Raw genomic sequence first — 14,717 nt, forward strand, 5'->3', positions numbered from 1 at the left:
TTCAAACGGGTCAACACTCCGAAAAGAACGCAGGGACAAACGGTATTCCAGGCTGTGTCCTCAGGGCACGTGCAGACCAGCTGGGAGGCATCTTTTACAGATATTTTCCATCTCTCCTTGTCCCAGTCTGTAATCCCTTTGTTTCAAGTTGACTACCATCATTCCTGTTCCCAACCTGCCTCAATAACTACCGCCCTGTAGCACTCACATCTGTAATCATGAAGTGGTTTGAAAGGCTGTTCGTGGCACACATCAATTCCATCATCCCTGGACCCACTCCAATTTGGGGCCCCAACAGATCCACAGACGACGCAATCTCAAATTCACTCCACGCTGTCCTCTCCCGCCGAGAAACGAGGAATACCTGTGTTCCTTGGCGTCCACATCACTGAGAACTTAACATGGTCCTCTCACACCAGCACAGTCATGAAGAAGGTGTGACAGTGCCTCTTTCCCCTTCAGACACTGAAGAGATTTGGCCCCTCAGATCCTCAGGAACTTTTACAGGTGTACCATCGAAAGCCTCCTGACTGGTTTTATCACCGCCTGGTATGGCAACTGCTCCGTCCACGACCGCAAGGCCCTAGAGAGGGTGGTGCCAACGGCCATCCAATACATTTATGCCCGAAAAACTGCCAAGGACTCCAGCCGCCTGAGCCATGGAATGTTCTATCTGCTCCTGTCCGGCAGGCGGTACCGGAGCATCGAGTCGTGGACCAACGGGCTCCGAAATACACTGCCACCATGGGGCACTCTGTTCACAACATTGACACCATGGGGCACTCTGTTCACAACATTGACACCATGGGGCACTCTGTTCACAACATTGACACCATGGGGCACTCTGTTCACAACATTGACATCAGCAAACCGCTCTCCCACACAACGCCATACACGTGGTCTGTAGTTTAATGCCTGCCCATACCATAACCCCACTGCCACCATGGGGCACTCTGTTCACAACGTTGACATCAGCAAACCGCTCTCCCACACAACGCCATACACGTGGTCTGCGGATATGAGGGCGGTTGGATGTACTGCCAAATTCTCTAAAACGACATTGGAGGCAGTTTATGGTAGAGAAAGTAACATGAAACTCTGCCAACAGCTCTGGTGGACATTCCTGCAGTCAGCATACCAATTGCACACTCCCTCAACTTTAAAAGTTGTAGTAGTTTTGTCACACAACACAATGCCACAGATGTCTAGACTGGCCTTTTATTGTCCCCTGTACAAGGTGCACCTGTGTAATGATCATGCTGTTTAATCAGCTTCTTGATATGCCACACCTGTCAGGTGGATGGATTATCTTGGCGAAGTGAGAGATGCTCACTAACAGGGATGTAAACACATTTGTGCACAACATTTCAGAGAAGTAAGCTTTCTGCGCGTGTAGAACATTTCTGGGATCTTTTATTTCAGCTCATGAAACATGGGACCAGAACTTTACTTGTTGTGTTTTTATTTTAGTTCAGTGTAGCTTCTTTCCCCAGGCCATAAAACTGTTGAATATATAACTACCAATGCCCTTCCTCTTTACCGCAGACTATCTGCACTCACTCTATGCCTATTCTCAGGTCATATTAGACCTGTATATCAGACCTGTATATCAGACCTGTATATCGGACCTGTATATCGGACCTGTATATCGGACCTGTATATCGGACCTGTATATCGGACCTGTATATCGGACCTGTATATCGGACCTGTATATCGGACCTGTATATCAGACCTGTATACCAGACGACCTGTATATTAGACCTGTATATCAGACCAGTATATCAGACCTGTATATCAGACCTGTATATCAGACGACCTGTATATCAGACCTGTATATCAGACGACCTGTTTATCAGACCTGTATATCAGACGACCTGTATATCAGACCTGTATATCAGACCTGTATATCAGACCTGTATATCAGACCTGTATATCAGACCTGTATACCAGACCTGTATATCAGACCTGTATACCAGACCTGTATATCAGACCTGTATACCGGACCTGTATATCAGACCTGTATATCAGACCTGTATATCAGACCTGTATATCAGACCTGTATATCGGACCTGTATATCGGACCTGTATATCAGACCTGTATATCAGACCTGTATATCAGACCTGTATACCAGACGACCTGTATATTAGACCTGTATATCAGACCAGTATATCAGACCTGTATATCAGACCTGTATATCAGACGACCTGTATATCAGACCTGTATATCAGACGACCTGTTTATCAGACCTGTATATCAGACGACCTGTATATCAGACCTGTATATCAGACCTGTATATCAGACCTGTATATCAGACCTGTATATCAGACCTGTATACCAGACCTGTATATCAGACCTGTATACCAGACCTGTATATCAGACCTGTATACCGGACCTGTATATCAGACCTGTATATCAGACCTGTATATTAGACCTGTATATTAGACCTGTATATTAGACCTGTATATTAGACCTGTATATCAGACCTGTATATCAGACCTGTATACCAGACCTGTATATCAGACCTGTATATCAGACCTGTATATCAGACCTGTATATCAGACCTGTATATCAGACCTGTATACCAGACCTGTATACCAGACCTGTATACCAGACCTGTATATCAGACGTGTATATCAGACCTGTATATCAGACCTGTATATCAGACCTGTATACCAGACCTGTATATCAGACCTGTATATCAGACCTGTATATCAGACGACCTGTATATCAGACCTGTATATCAGACGACCTGTATATCAGACCTGTATATCAGACCTGTATATCAGACCTGTATATCAGACCTGTATATCAGACCTGTATACCAGACCTGTATATCAGACCTGTATACCAGACCTGTATATCAGACCTGTATATCAGACGACCTGTATATCAGACCTGTATATCAGACCTGTATATCAGACCTGTATACCAGACCTGTATATCAGACCTGTATATCAGACGACCTGTATATCAGACCTGTATATTAGACCTGTATACCAGACCTGTATATCAGACCTGTATATCAGACGACCTGTATATCAGACCTGTATATCAGACCTGTATATCAGACCTGTATACCAGACCTGTATATCAGACCTGTATATCAGACCTGTATATTAGACCTGTATACCAGACCTGTATATCAGACCTGTATATCAGACGACCTGTATATCAGACCTGTATATCAGACCTGTATATCAGACCTGTATATTAGACCTGTATATCAGACCTGTATATCAGACCTGTATATTAGACCTGTATATCAGACCTGTATATTAGACCTGTATATCAGACCTGTATATCAGACCTGTATACCAGACCTGTATATCAGACCTGTATATCAGACCTGTATATTAGACCTGTATATCAGACCTGTATACCAGACCTGTATATCAGACCTGTATATTAGACCTGTATATCAGACCTGTATATCAGACCTGTATATCAGACCTGTATATCAGACCTGTATACCAGACCTGTATATCAGACCTGTATATCAGACCTGTATATCAGACCTGTATACCAGACCTGTATATCAGACCTGTATATCAGACCTGTATACCAGACCTGTATACCAGACCTGTATATCAGACCTGTATATCAGACCTGTATATCAGACCTGTATATTAGACCTGTATATTAGACCTGTATATTAGACCTGTATATCAGACCTGTATACCAGACCTGTATATCAGACCTGTATATTAGACCTGTATATCAGACCTGTATACCAGACCTGTATATCAGACCTGTATATCAGACCTGCATATTAGACCTGTATATTAGACCTGTATATTAGACCTGTATATCAGACCTGTATATCAGACCTGTATATTAGACCTGTATATTAGACCTGTATATTAGACCTGTATATTAGACCTGTATATCAGACCTGTATATCAGACCTGTATACCAGACCTGTATATCAGACCTGTATATAACAGCATCCTCATGTTTCTTCTCTCATGTCCTGTTTTTATTTCTTTCTCACTGGCTTCCTTGTGCATCGTTGGGAAAGAGTTCACAAGTTAACGTTTCACTGTACTGTGTTAGACCTGCTTGATCCTGTGCATGTGACAATAAAACTTCACTTGAAACTCCTTGTTCTGCCCACTGTGTTTCATTTGCTCCCTTTGGAAACAACACTGCTGGTGTATCTTGCTTTACTTCTGAAAATCTTTTGACTCGTTTCTCACGGAGGTTGACTGTCCACTTTTCAGTCACGTAGCAGGAGTCACAGAAGAGGCGTCGGTTCCGTATTCTGACCTCCGCTCCGACCTCCGATGCGCCCAGCAGCTCGGACTTACAGTTGATGCACTTGAAACACATCAAATGATAAACGAGCCCCAGGGACTCGATGACCATGGCGGCTCCCTTGACCAGCGCCGTGCCACACAACGTACACATTTCCTTGCTACTCACTGTCCTGCTGCTTTCATGCACGGATAGGAATGACTGGGACTTGGGGCTTCCAAACCCGGCTCCTCTGAGGGAGCTCATGGAGAGAGAGGACATAGTGGCTGAGCCGGAATGACCTCCGACCCGGCCGATGTAGCTGTTGAGGGCAGAGTGAGGCCAACTGTAGTTGAGGATGGAGGAGGTGCTCTCCGGTGTCCACGACGAGTGCCAGGAAGAGCAGATGTCCAGGTTGTCGAGAGACTTGCCTTTCCTGATGAGTCCGGCGGCAGGAGGCTTGCTGGTGGAACACTGGCGGATCCAGCTGTCGTCGTTGCGTAGTCTGACTCTCTTTTTCACCTGCAGGTTCTGCTGCCTCTCCAGCTGCGCCTTGGGCAGGATCTGCTGCCTCTCCAGCTGCGCCTTGGGCAGGATCTGCTGCCTCTCCAGCTGCGCCTTGGGCAGGATCTGCTGCCTCTCCAGCTGCGCCTTGGGCAGGATCTGCTGCCTCTCCAGCTGCACCTTGGGCAGGTTCTGCTGCCTCTCCAGCTGCGCCTTGGGCAGGTTCTGCTGGCCCTTTATCCATGATGCCTCACCCAGCCCATCACTGCTAGTCACGTTGATCTCTGGTTTCTCCACATGGTCCAGCTCAGGAATGGATTTGGACTTTGCCCTGTCTAACCTGGATGTCTCAGGCTGGACCTGGCCAGTATAGCCATAGGAGTCCCCTATCGATTGCTGCTGCTTCTCCCTCTCTTTCTCCCTCTCCTTCTCTCGCTCTCTCTTCCTCTCCTTCTCTCTGCACTGTTGTTCCCCAGCCTCCTGGTGCCCCCTCTCCTCTTCCCTAAAGTCCTCCTTCCTCGTCTGCCACCTCAGCCCCTCCTCCTGTCCCTGTCTCCTTCCCTCTTCCTCCTGCTCCTCTCTCCTCTTCTTCTCCGAGGTGTTTCTCTGTAGTACGACTTCTTCAGTGACATCCACCATGACGTGTCTCCTCAGTGCTTGTATTATGAAGTGCTTCCTAATGTGTTTCTCACAGTAGTAGACAGAGCAGGTCAGACAAAGCTTCATGGCTTTGCGTTCAGAGCAGATGTCACATGGTTCTCCTGGTCTGGTTATTGATTGGGAAAAGAAAAGAGGAATGACATACTAATCAAATACATGAATCAATAAAACATTGTTAGATTTACTACACATTCTATCACCTACATGAATCAATAAAAACATCTGTTAGATTTACTACACATTCTATCACCTACATGAATCAATAAAAACATCTGTTAGATTTACTACACATTCTATCACCTACATGAATCAATAAAAACACCTGTTAGATTTACTACACATTCTATCAACTACATGAATCAATAAAACATTGTTAGATTTACTACACATTCTATCAACTACATGGTCCTCCCACAATGCAACAGGATGAAGTTGAAGCGCAACTGCAGAAACTTGCAGTCGACACTTCATGATCTTAGATCACATTATTTTTTTTGTCAAGTTCATCAATTCGACATTCAGTCAGACAATTTTTATCCCCAGAATGGAAAACACTTTGAAAGACTTGACAAAAGTGATCCGCCCAAAATCGGCCATTGAGACGATGCAAGACTTTGGTCTCACACAATCACACAGAGAATCTGCGCATGTGCTGGGGTGCACTTCACTCTGCTAACCGTGGTAGCTACGGGAACAAAACAGCAGAGAAGTTTAGAGTCATACTTCAACGTTCCTAGTTGTTGGAGAAATGTACACTATACAGTATATAAAAAAGTATGTGGACACCCCCTTTAATATTTATTATAGGCTGGTAAAGCAGTAGCATCCTTTAATATTTTATTATATGAAGGTAAAGCAGTAGCATCCTTTAATATTTTATTATAATGAGGTAAAGCAGTAGCATCCTTTAATATTTTATTATAATGAGGTAAAGCAGTAGCATCCTTTAATATTTATTATAATGAGGTAAAGCAGTAGCATCCTTTAATATTTTATTATAATGAGGTAAAGCAGTAGCATCCTTTAATATTTATTATAGGCTGGTAAAGCAGTAGCATCCTTTAATATGTTATTATAATGAGGTAAAGCAGTAGCATCCTTTAATATTTTATTATAATGAGGTAAAGCAGTAGCATCCTTTAATATTTATTATAATGAGGTAAAGCAGTAGCATCCTTTAATATTTTATTATAATGAGGTAAAGCAGTAGCATCCTTTAATATGTTATTATAATGAGGTAAAGCAGTAGCATCCTTTAATATTTTATTATAATGAGGTAAAGCAGTAGCATCCTTTAATATTTTATTATGAGGTAAAGCAGTAGCATCCTTTAATATTTATTATAATGAGGTAAAGCAGTAGCATCCTTTAATATTTTATTATACGCTGGTAAAGCAGTAGCATCCTTTAATATTTTATTATAATGAGGTAAAGCAGTAGCATCCTTTAGTATTTTATTATACGCTGGTAAAGCAGTAGCATCCTTTAATATTTTATTATAATGAGGTAAAGCAGTAGCATCCTTTAATATTTTAATATACGTTGGTAAAGCAGTAGCATCCTTTAATATGTTATTATAATGAGGTAAAGCAGTAGCATCCTTTAATATTTTATTATAATGAGGTAAAGCAGTAGCATCCTTTAATATGTTATTATAATGAGGTAAAGCAGTAGCATCCTTTAATATTTTATTATAATAAGGTAAAGCAGTAGCATCCTTTAATATTTTATTATATGGAGGTAAAGCAGTAGCATCCTTTAATATGTTATTATAATGAGGTAAAGCAGTAGCATCCTTTAGTATTTTATTATACGCTGGTAAAGCAGTAGCATCCTTTAATATTTTATTATAATGAGGTAAAGCAGTAGCATCCTTTAATATTTTATTATAATGAGGTAAAGCAGTAGCATCCTTTAATATGTTATTATAATGAGGTAAAGCAGTAGCATCCTTTAATATGTTATTATAATGAGGTAAAGCAGTAGCATCCTTTAATATTTTATTATAATGAGGTAAAGCAGTAGCATCCTTTAATATTTTATTATAATGAGGTAAAGCAGTAGCATCCTTTAATATGTTATTATAATGAGGTAAAGCAGTAGCATCCTTTAATATTTTATTATAATGAGGTAAAGCAGTAGCATCCTTTAATATTTTATTATAATGAGGTAAAGCAGTAGCATCCTTTAATATTTTATTATAATGAGGTAAAGCAGTAGCATCCTTTAATATTTTATTATAATGAGGTAAAGCAGTAGCATCCTTTAATATGTTATTATAATGAGGTAAAGCAGTAGCATCCTTTAATATTTTATTATAATGAGGTAAAGCAGTAGCATCCTTTAATATTTTATTATAATGAGGTAAAGCAGTAGCATCCTTTAGTATTTTATTATACGCTGGTAAAGCAGTAGCATCCTTTAATATTTTATTATAATGAGGTAAAGCAGTAGCATCCTTTAGTATTTTATTATACGCTGGTAAAGCAGTAGCATCCTTTAGTATTTTATTATACGCTGGTAAAGCAGTAGCATCCTTTAATATTTTATTATAATGAGGTAAAGCAGTAGCATCCTTTAATATTTTATTATAATGAGGTAAAGCAGTAGCATCCTTTAATATGTTATTATAATGAGGTAAAGCAGTAGCATCCTTGTAGTTTCTCTGTTTTAGAAGGTAGAATAGAGGGTCTTACTCTGCTTTTGGCTGAGAGACCTTTTCTCTCTCTTTGAAATAACGAGGGGAATCCATTGAATGGTCACTCTTCATTGATGTTACTGACATACAACTGGAGGGAACAGAAAACCAAAAGAGAGAAACTCTCAGCATCAGAGAGTCGTCATTGTAAATAAGAATTTGTTCTTAACTGACATGTATTATAGTCCTATAACAACACATCGAGACAGTACACAGACACCTATTATAACAATACAGAGAGACAGTACACAGACACCTATTATAACAACACAGAGAGACAGTATACAGACACCTATTATAGTCCTATAACAACACAGAGACAGTATACAGACACCTATTATAGTCCTATAACAACACAGAGAGACAGTATACAGACACCTATTATAGTCCTATAACAACACAGAGAGACAGTACACAGACACCTATTATAGTCCTATAACAACACAGAGAGACAGTACACAGACACCTATTATAGTCCTATAACAACACAGAGAGACAATACACAGACACCTATTATAACAACACAGAGAGACAGTACACAGACACCTATTATAGTCCTATAACAACACAGAGAGACAGTATACAGACACCTATTATAACAACACAGAGAGACCGTACACAGACACCTATTATAGTCCTATAACAACACAGAGAGACAGTACACAGACACCTATTATAACAATACAGAGAGACAGTACACAGACACCTATTATAGTCCTATAACAACACAGAGAGACAGTACACAGACACCTATTATAGTCCTATAACAACACAGAGAGACAGTACACAGACACCTATTATAACAACACAGAGAGACAGTACACAGACACCTATTATAACAACACAGAGAGACAGTACACAGACACCTATTATAACAACACAGAGAGACAGTACACAGACACCTATTATAACAACACAGAGAGACAGTACACAGACACCTATTATAACAACACAGAGAGACAGTACACAGACACCTATTATAACAACACAGAGAGACAGTACACAGACACCTATTATAACAACACAGAGAGACAGTACACAGACACCTATTATAACAACACAGAGAGACAGTACACAGACACCTATTATAACAACACAGAGAGACAGTACACAGACACCTATTATAACAACACAGAGAGACAGTACACAGACACCTATTATAACAACACAGAGACAGTACAAGATGCGTAATGAACCACCTAAAGGTTTCAGATTGTAGTCTATGTAGGAGTTCTCACATATTTTGCTTCGTGACCCACCAACTGGGTCACGACCCACCAACTGAGGTGTCTGTTGAGTCGCGACCCACCAACTGCGGTGTCTGTTGAGTCGCGACCCACCAACTGAGGTGTCTGTTGAGTCGTGACCCACCAACTGAGGTGTCTGTTGAGTCGCGACCCACCAACTGAGGTGTCTGTTGAGTCGTGACCCACCAACTGAGGTGTCTGTTGAGTCGCGACCCACCAACTGAGGTGTCTGTTGAGTCGCGACCCACCAACTGAGGTGTCTGTTGAGTCGCGACCCACCAACTGAGATGTCTGTTGAGTCGCGACCCACCAACTGAGGTGTCTGTTGAGTCGCGACCCACCAACTGAGGTGTCTGTTGAGTCGCGACCCACCAATAAGAGTTGAAAGGTGAAAAAATATACACAGACTAAAGAATTAGTATAAAATATATAAATTAAACCCTTCTTCAATACATCTAACTGAATGAAGATCTGAGAAAGAGCTATTGGGACCAATTATAAGAAATTGACTGCATAATAATGCCATTATTTGTAACTGCCATAGACCATATAGCAATGTGAAACCTTTAGACCCTGTGAATGGAGATAACACCAGACCAACAACACAGATTAAGTCACTGCAGCACCAGCCTCCTAGGACATGACACACCTATTATAAACTATAACATTAAGAGACATGATACAGACACACCTATTATAAACTATAACATTAAGAGACATGATACAGACATACCTATTATAAACTATAACATTAAGAGACATGATACAGACATACCTATTATAAACTATAACATTAAGAGACATGATACAGACACACCTATTATAAACTATAACATTAAGAGACATGATACAGACACACCTATTATAAACTATAACATTAAAAGACATGATACAGACATACCTATTATAAACTATAACATTAAGAGACATGATACAGACATACCTATTATAAACTATAACATTAAGAGACATGATACAGACACACCTATTATACACTATAACATTAAGAGACATGATACAGACACACCTATTATAAACTATAACATTACTAAGAGACATGATACAGACACACCTATTATACACTATAACATTAAGAGACATGATACAGACACACCTATTATAAACTATAACATTAAGAGACATGATACAGACACACCTATTATAAACTATAACATTAAGAGACATGATACAGACACACCTATTATAAACTATAACATTACTAAGAGACATGATACAGACACACCTATTATACACTATAACATTACTAAGAGACATGATACAGACACACCTATTACACACTATAACATTAAGAGACATGATACAGACACACCTATTATACACTATAACATTACTAAGAGACATGATACAGACACACCTATTATAAACTATAACATTAAGAGACATGATACAGACACACCTATTATAAACTATAACATTACTAAGAGACATGATACAGACACACCTATTATAAACTATAACATTAAGAGACATGATACAGACACACCTATTAGAAACTATAACATTAAGAGACATGATACAGACACACCTATTATAAACTATAACATTACTAAGAGACATGATACAGACACACCTATTATAAACTATAACATTAAGAGACATGATACAGACACACCTATTATAAACTATAACATTACTAAGAGACATGATACAGACACACCTATTATACACTATAACATTACTAATAGACATGATACAGACACACCTATTATAAACTATAACATTACTAAGAGACATGATACAGACACACCTATTATACACTATAACATTACTAAGAGACATGATACAGACACACCTATTATACACTATAACATTACTAATAGACATGATACAGACACACCTATTATAAACTATAACATTACTAAGAGACATGATACAGACACACCTATTATAAACTATAACATTACTAAGAGACATGATACAGACACACCTATTATACACTATAACATTACTAAGAGACATGATACAGACATACCTATTATAAACTATAACATTAAGAGACATGATACAGACACACCTATTATAAACTATAACATTAAGAGACATGATACAGACACACCTATTATAAACTATAACATTACTAAGAGACATGATACAGACACACCTATTATACACTATAACATTACTAAGAGACATGATACAGACACACCTATTATAAACTATAACATTAAGAGACATGATACAGACACACCTATTATAAACTATAACATTAAGAGACATGATACAGACATACCTATTATAAACTATAACATTAAGAGACATGATACAGACACACCTATTATAAACTATAACATTACTAAGAGACATGATACAGACACACCTATTATAAACTATAACATTACTAAGAAATTGTAGTAATAGTCACAAACATACAGTATGTTAACTGACATGTTTTCTATTTTGATTAACTGAAACATATTTATGAACAATCACATTATGATCAATAAGAAAAGAACTGGCAGATAAGCAAATCCATCTGCAGTTAAACCTCTGAAGAGGTTCACTTTTCATTGAACCAGAAAGGTGAAAGGTCATAAAACAGCCTACAGGTACCGTAACTGTCAATGTCCAATCACTGATCACATACATACCTGAGAGAAGCCTCCTAATTTTACCCGACAGAATTGTGTCACTTGCTCTTGCTTTCCGTGGCTTGTTCTTTTCTAACTTTCACTATGAATGTTTTCTGATAAAACGGGGTTTTGGGACTTTGTCCCTGCAAAGCAATAAAGTGTGCAGTTTTACACACACACACACACGAAGGTCCCTGCTTAATCATTCAAACAATATCCTTTATGGACTTTATGACTGACGAGAAACCCTGGATGTCCTGCGTGTCTCTGTTAGCCTGCCGAGCTAAAGCCTAGTCTTCAGGTTTCACACAAAACTACTCACAGAGCCACATACATCACACTTCACAAGAACACAAAACTACTCACAGAGCCACATACATCACACTTCACAAGAACACAACACTACTCACAGAGCCACATACATCACACTTCACAAGAACACAAAACTACTCACAGAGCCACATACATCACACTTCACAAGAACACAAAACTACTCACAGAGCCACATACATCACACTTCACAAGAACACAAAACTACTCACAGAGCCACATACATCACACTTCACAAGAACACAAAACTACTCACAGAGCCACATACATCACACTTCACAAGAACACAAAACTACTCACAGAGCCACATACATCACACTTCACAAGAACACAAAACTACTCACAGAGCCACATACATCACACTTCACAAGAACACAAAACTACTCACAGAGCCACATACATCACACTTCACAAGAACACAAAACTACTCACAGAGCCACATACATCACACTTCACAAGAACACAACACTACTCACAGAGCCACATACATCACACTTCACAAGAACACAAAACTACTCACAGAGCCACATACATCACACTTCACAAGAACACAAAACTACTCACAGAGCCACATACATCACACTTCACAAGAACACAAAACTACTCACAGAGCCACATACATCACACTTCACAAGAACACAAAACTACTCACAGAGCCACATACATCACACTTCACAAGAACACAACACTACTCACAGAGCCACATACATCACACTTCACAAGAACACAAAACTACTCACAGAGCCACATACATCACACTTCACAAGAACACAACACTACTCACAGAGCCACATACATCACACTTCACAAGAACACAAAACTATTCACAGAGCCACATACATCACACTTCACAAGAACACAAAACTACTCACAGAGCCACATACATCACACTTCACAAGAACACAAAACTACTCACAGAGCCACATACATCACACTTCACAAGAACACAATACTACTCACAGAGCCACATACATCACACTTCACAAGAACACAAAACTACTCACAGAGCCACATACATCACACTTCACAAGAACACAACACTACTCACAGAGCCACATACATCACACTTCACAAGAACACAAAACTACTCACAGAGCCACATACATCACACTTCACAAGAACACAACCCTACTCACAGAGCCACATACATCACACTTCACAAGAACACAAAACTACTCACAGAGCCACATACATCACACTTCACAAGAACACAACACTACTCACAGAGCCACATACATCACACTTCACAAGAACACAACACTACTCACAGAGCCACATACATCACACTTCACAAGAACACAAAACTACTCACAGAGCCACATACATCACACTTCACAAGAACACAACACTACTCACAGAGCCACATACATCACACTTCACAAGAACACAAAACTACTCACAGAGCCACATACATCACACTTCACAAGAACACAAAACTACTCACAGAGCCACATACATCACACTTCACAAGAACACAACACTACTCACAGAGCCACATACATCACACTTCACAAGAACACAACACTACTCACAGAGCCACATACATCACACTTCACAAGAACACAACACTACTCACAGAGCCACATACATCACACTTCACAAGAACACAAAACTACTCACAGAGCCACATACATCACACTTCACAAGAACACAATACTACTCACAGAGCCACATACATCACACTTCACAAGAACACAACACTACTCACAGAGCCACATACATCACACTTCACAAGAACACAAAACTACTCACAGAGCCACATACATCACACTTCACAAGAACACAACACTACTCACAGAGCCACATACATCACACTTCACAAGAACACAAAACTACTCACAGAGCCACATACATCACACTTCACAAGAACACAATACTACTCACAGAGCCACATACATCACACTTCACAAGAACACAAAACTACTCACAGAGCCACATACATCACACTTCACAAGAACACAACACTACTCACAGAGCCACATACATCAAATTCACAAGAACACAAAACTACTCACAGAGCCACATACATCACACTTCACAAGAACACAAAACTACTCACAGAGCCACATACATCACACTTCACAAGAACACAAAACTACTCACAGAGCCACATACATCACACTTCACAAGAACACAAAACTACACAGAGCCACATACATCACACTTCACAAGAACACAACACTACTCACAGAGCCTCATACATCACACTTCACAAGAACACAACACTACTCACAGAGCCACATACATCACACTTCACAAGAACACAAAACTACTCACAGAGCCACATACATCACACTTCACAAGAACACAAAACTACTCACAGAGCCACATACATCACACTTCACAAGAACACAACACTACTCACAGAGCCACATACATCACACTTCACAAGAACACAAAACTACTCACAGAGCCACATACATCACACTTCACAAGAACACAAAACTACTCAC

General features: G+C 39.7%; 1 protein-coding gene across 2 annotated transcripts; it reads right to left on the bottom strand.

Moving 5' to 3' along the window:
• Window positions 1-3,719: 3,719 nt before the first annotated feature.
• LOC110527014 (LIM domain only protein 7-like) lies at window positions 3,720-12,050 on the bottom strand. 2 transcript variants are annotated; one of them, XM_036981502.1, is made up of 3 exons: window positions 11,953-12,050; window positions 8,095-8,187; window positions 3,720-5,504 (listed from the first exon to the last, which is right to left on the bottom strand). In XM_036981502.1, exons 2-3 carry the CDS (start codon window positions 8,181-8,183, stop codon window positions 3,989-3,991), a joined length of 1,605 nt encoding a protein of 534 aa, XP_036837397.1. In that variant the 5' UTR covers window positions 8,184-8,187; window positions 11,953-12,050; the 3' UTR covers window positions 3,720-3,988. The 2 variants fall into 2 exon arrangements, with proteins under 2 accessions (XP_036837397.1, XP_036837396.1); XM_036981501.1 differs by lacking the exon at window positions 11,953-12,050 and having other exon boundaries at window positions 8,095-8,356.
• Between the last annotated feature and the right edge of the window lie 2,667 nt (window positions 12,051-14,717).

Source organism: Oncorhynchus mykiss, chromosome 6, assembly GCF_013265735.2.
Source record: "Oncorhynchus mykiss isolate Arlee chromosome 6, USDA_OmykA_1.1, whole genome shotgun sequence".
Classification (NCBI taxonomy): domain Eukaryota; kingdom Metazoa; phylum Chordata; class Actinopteri; order Salmoniformes; family Salmonidae; genus Oncorhynchus; species Oncorhynchus mykiss.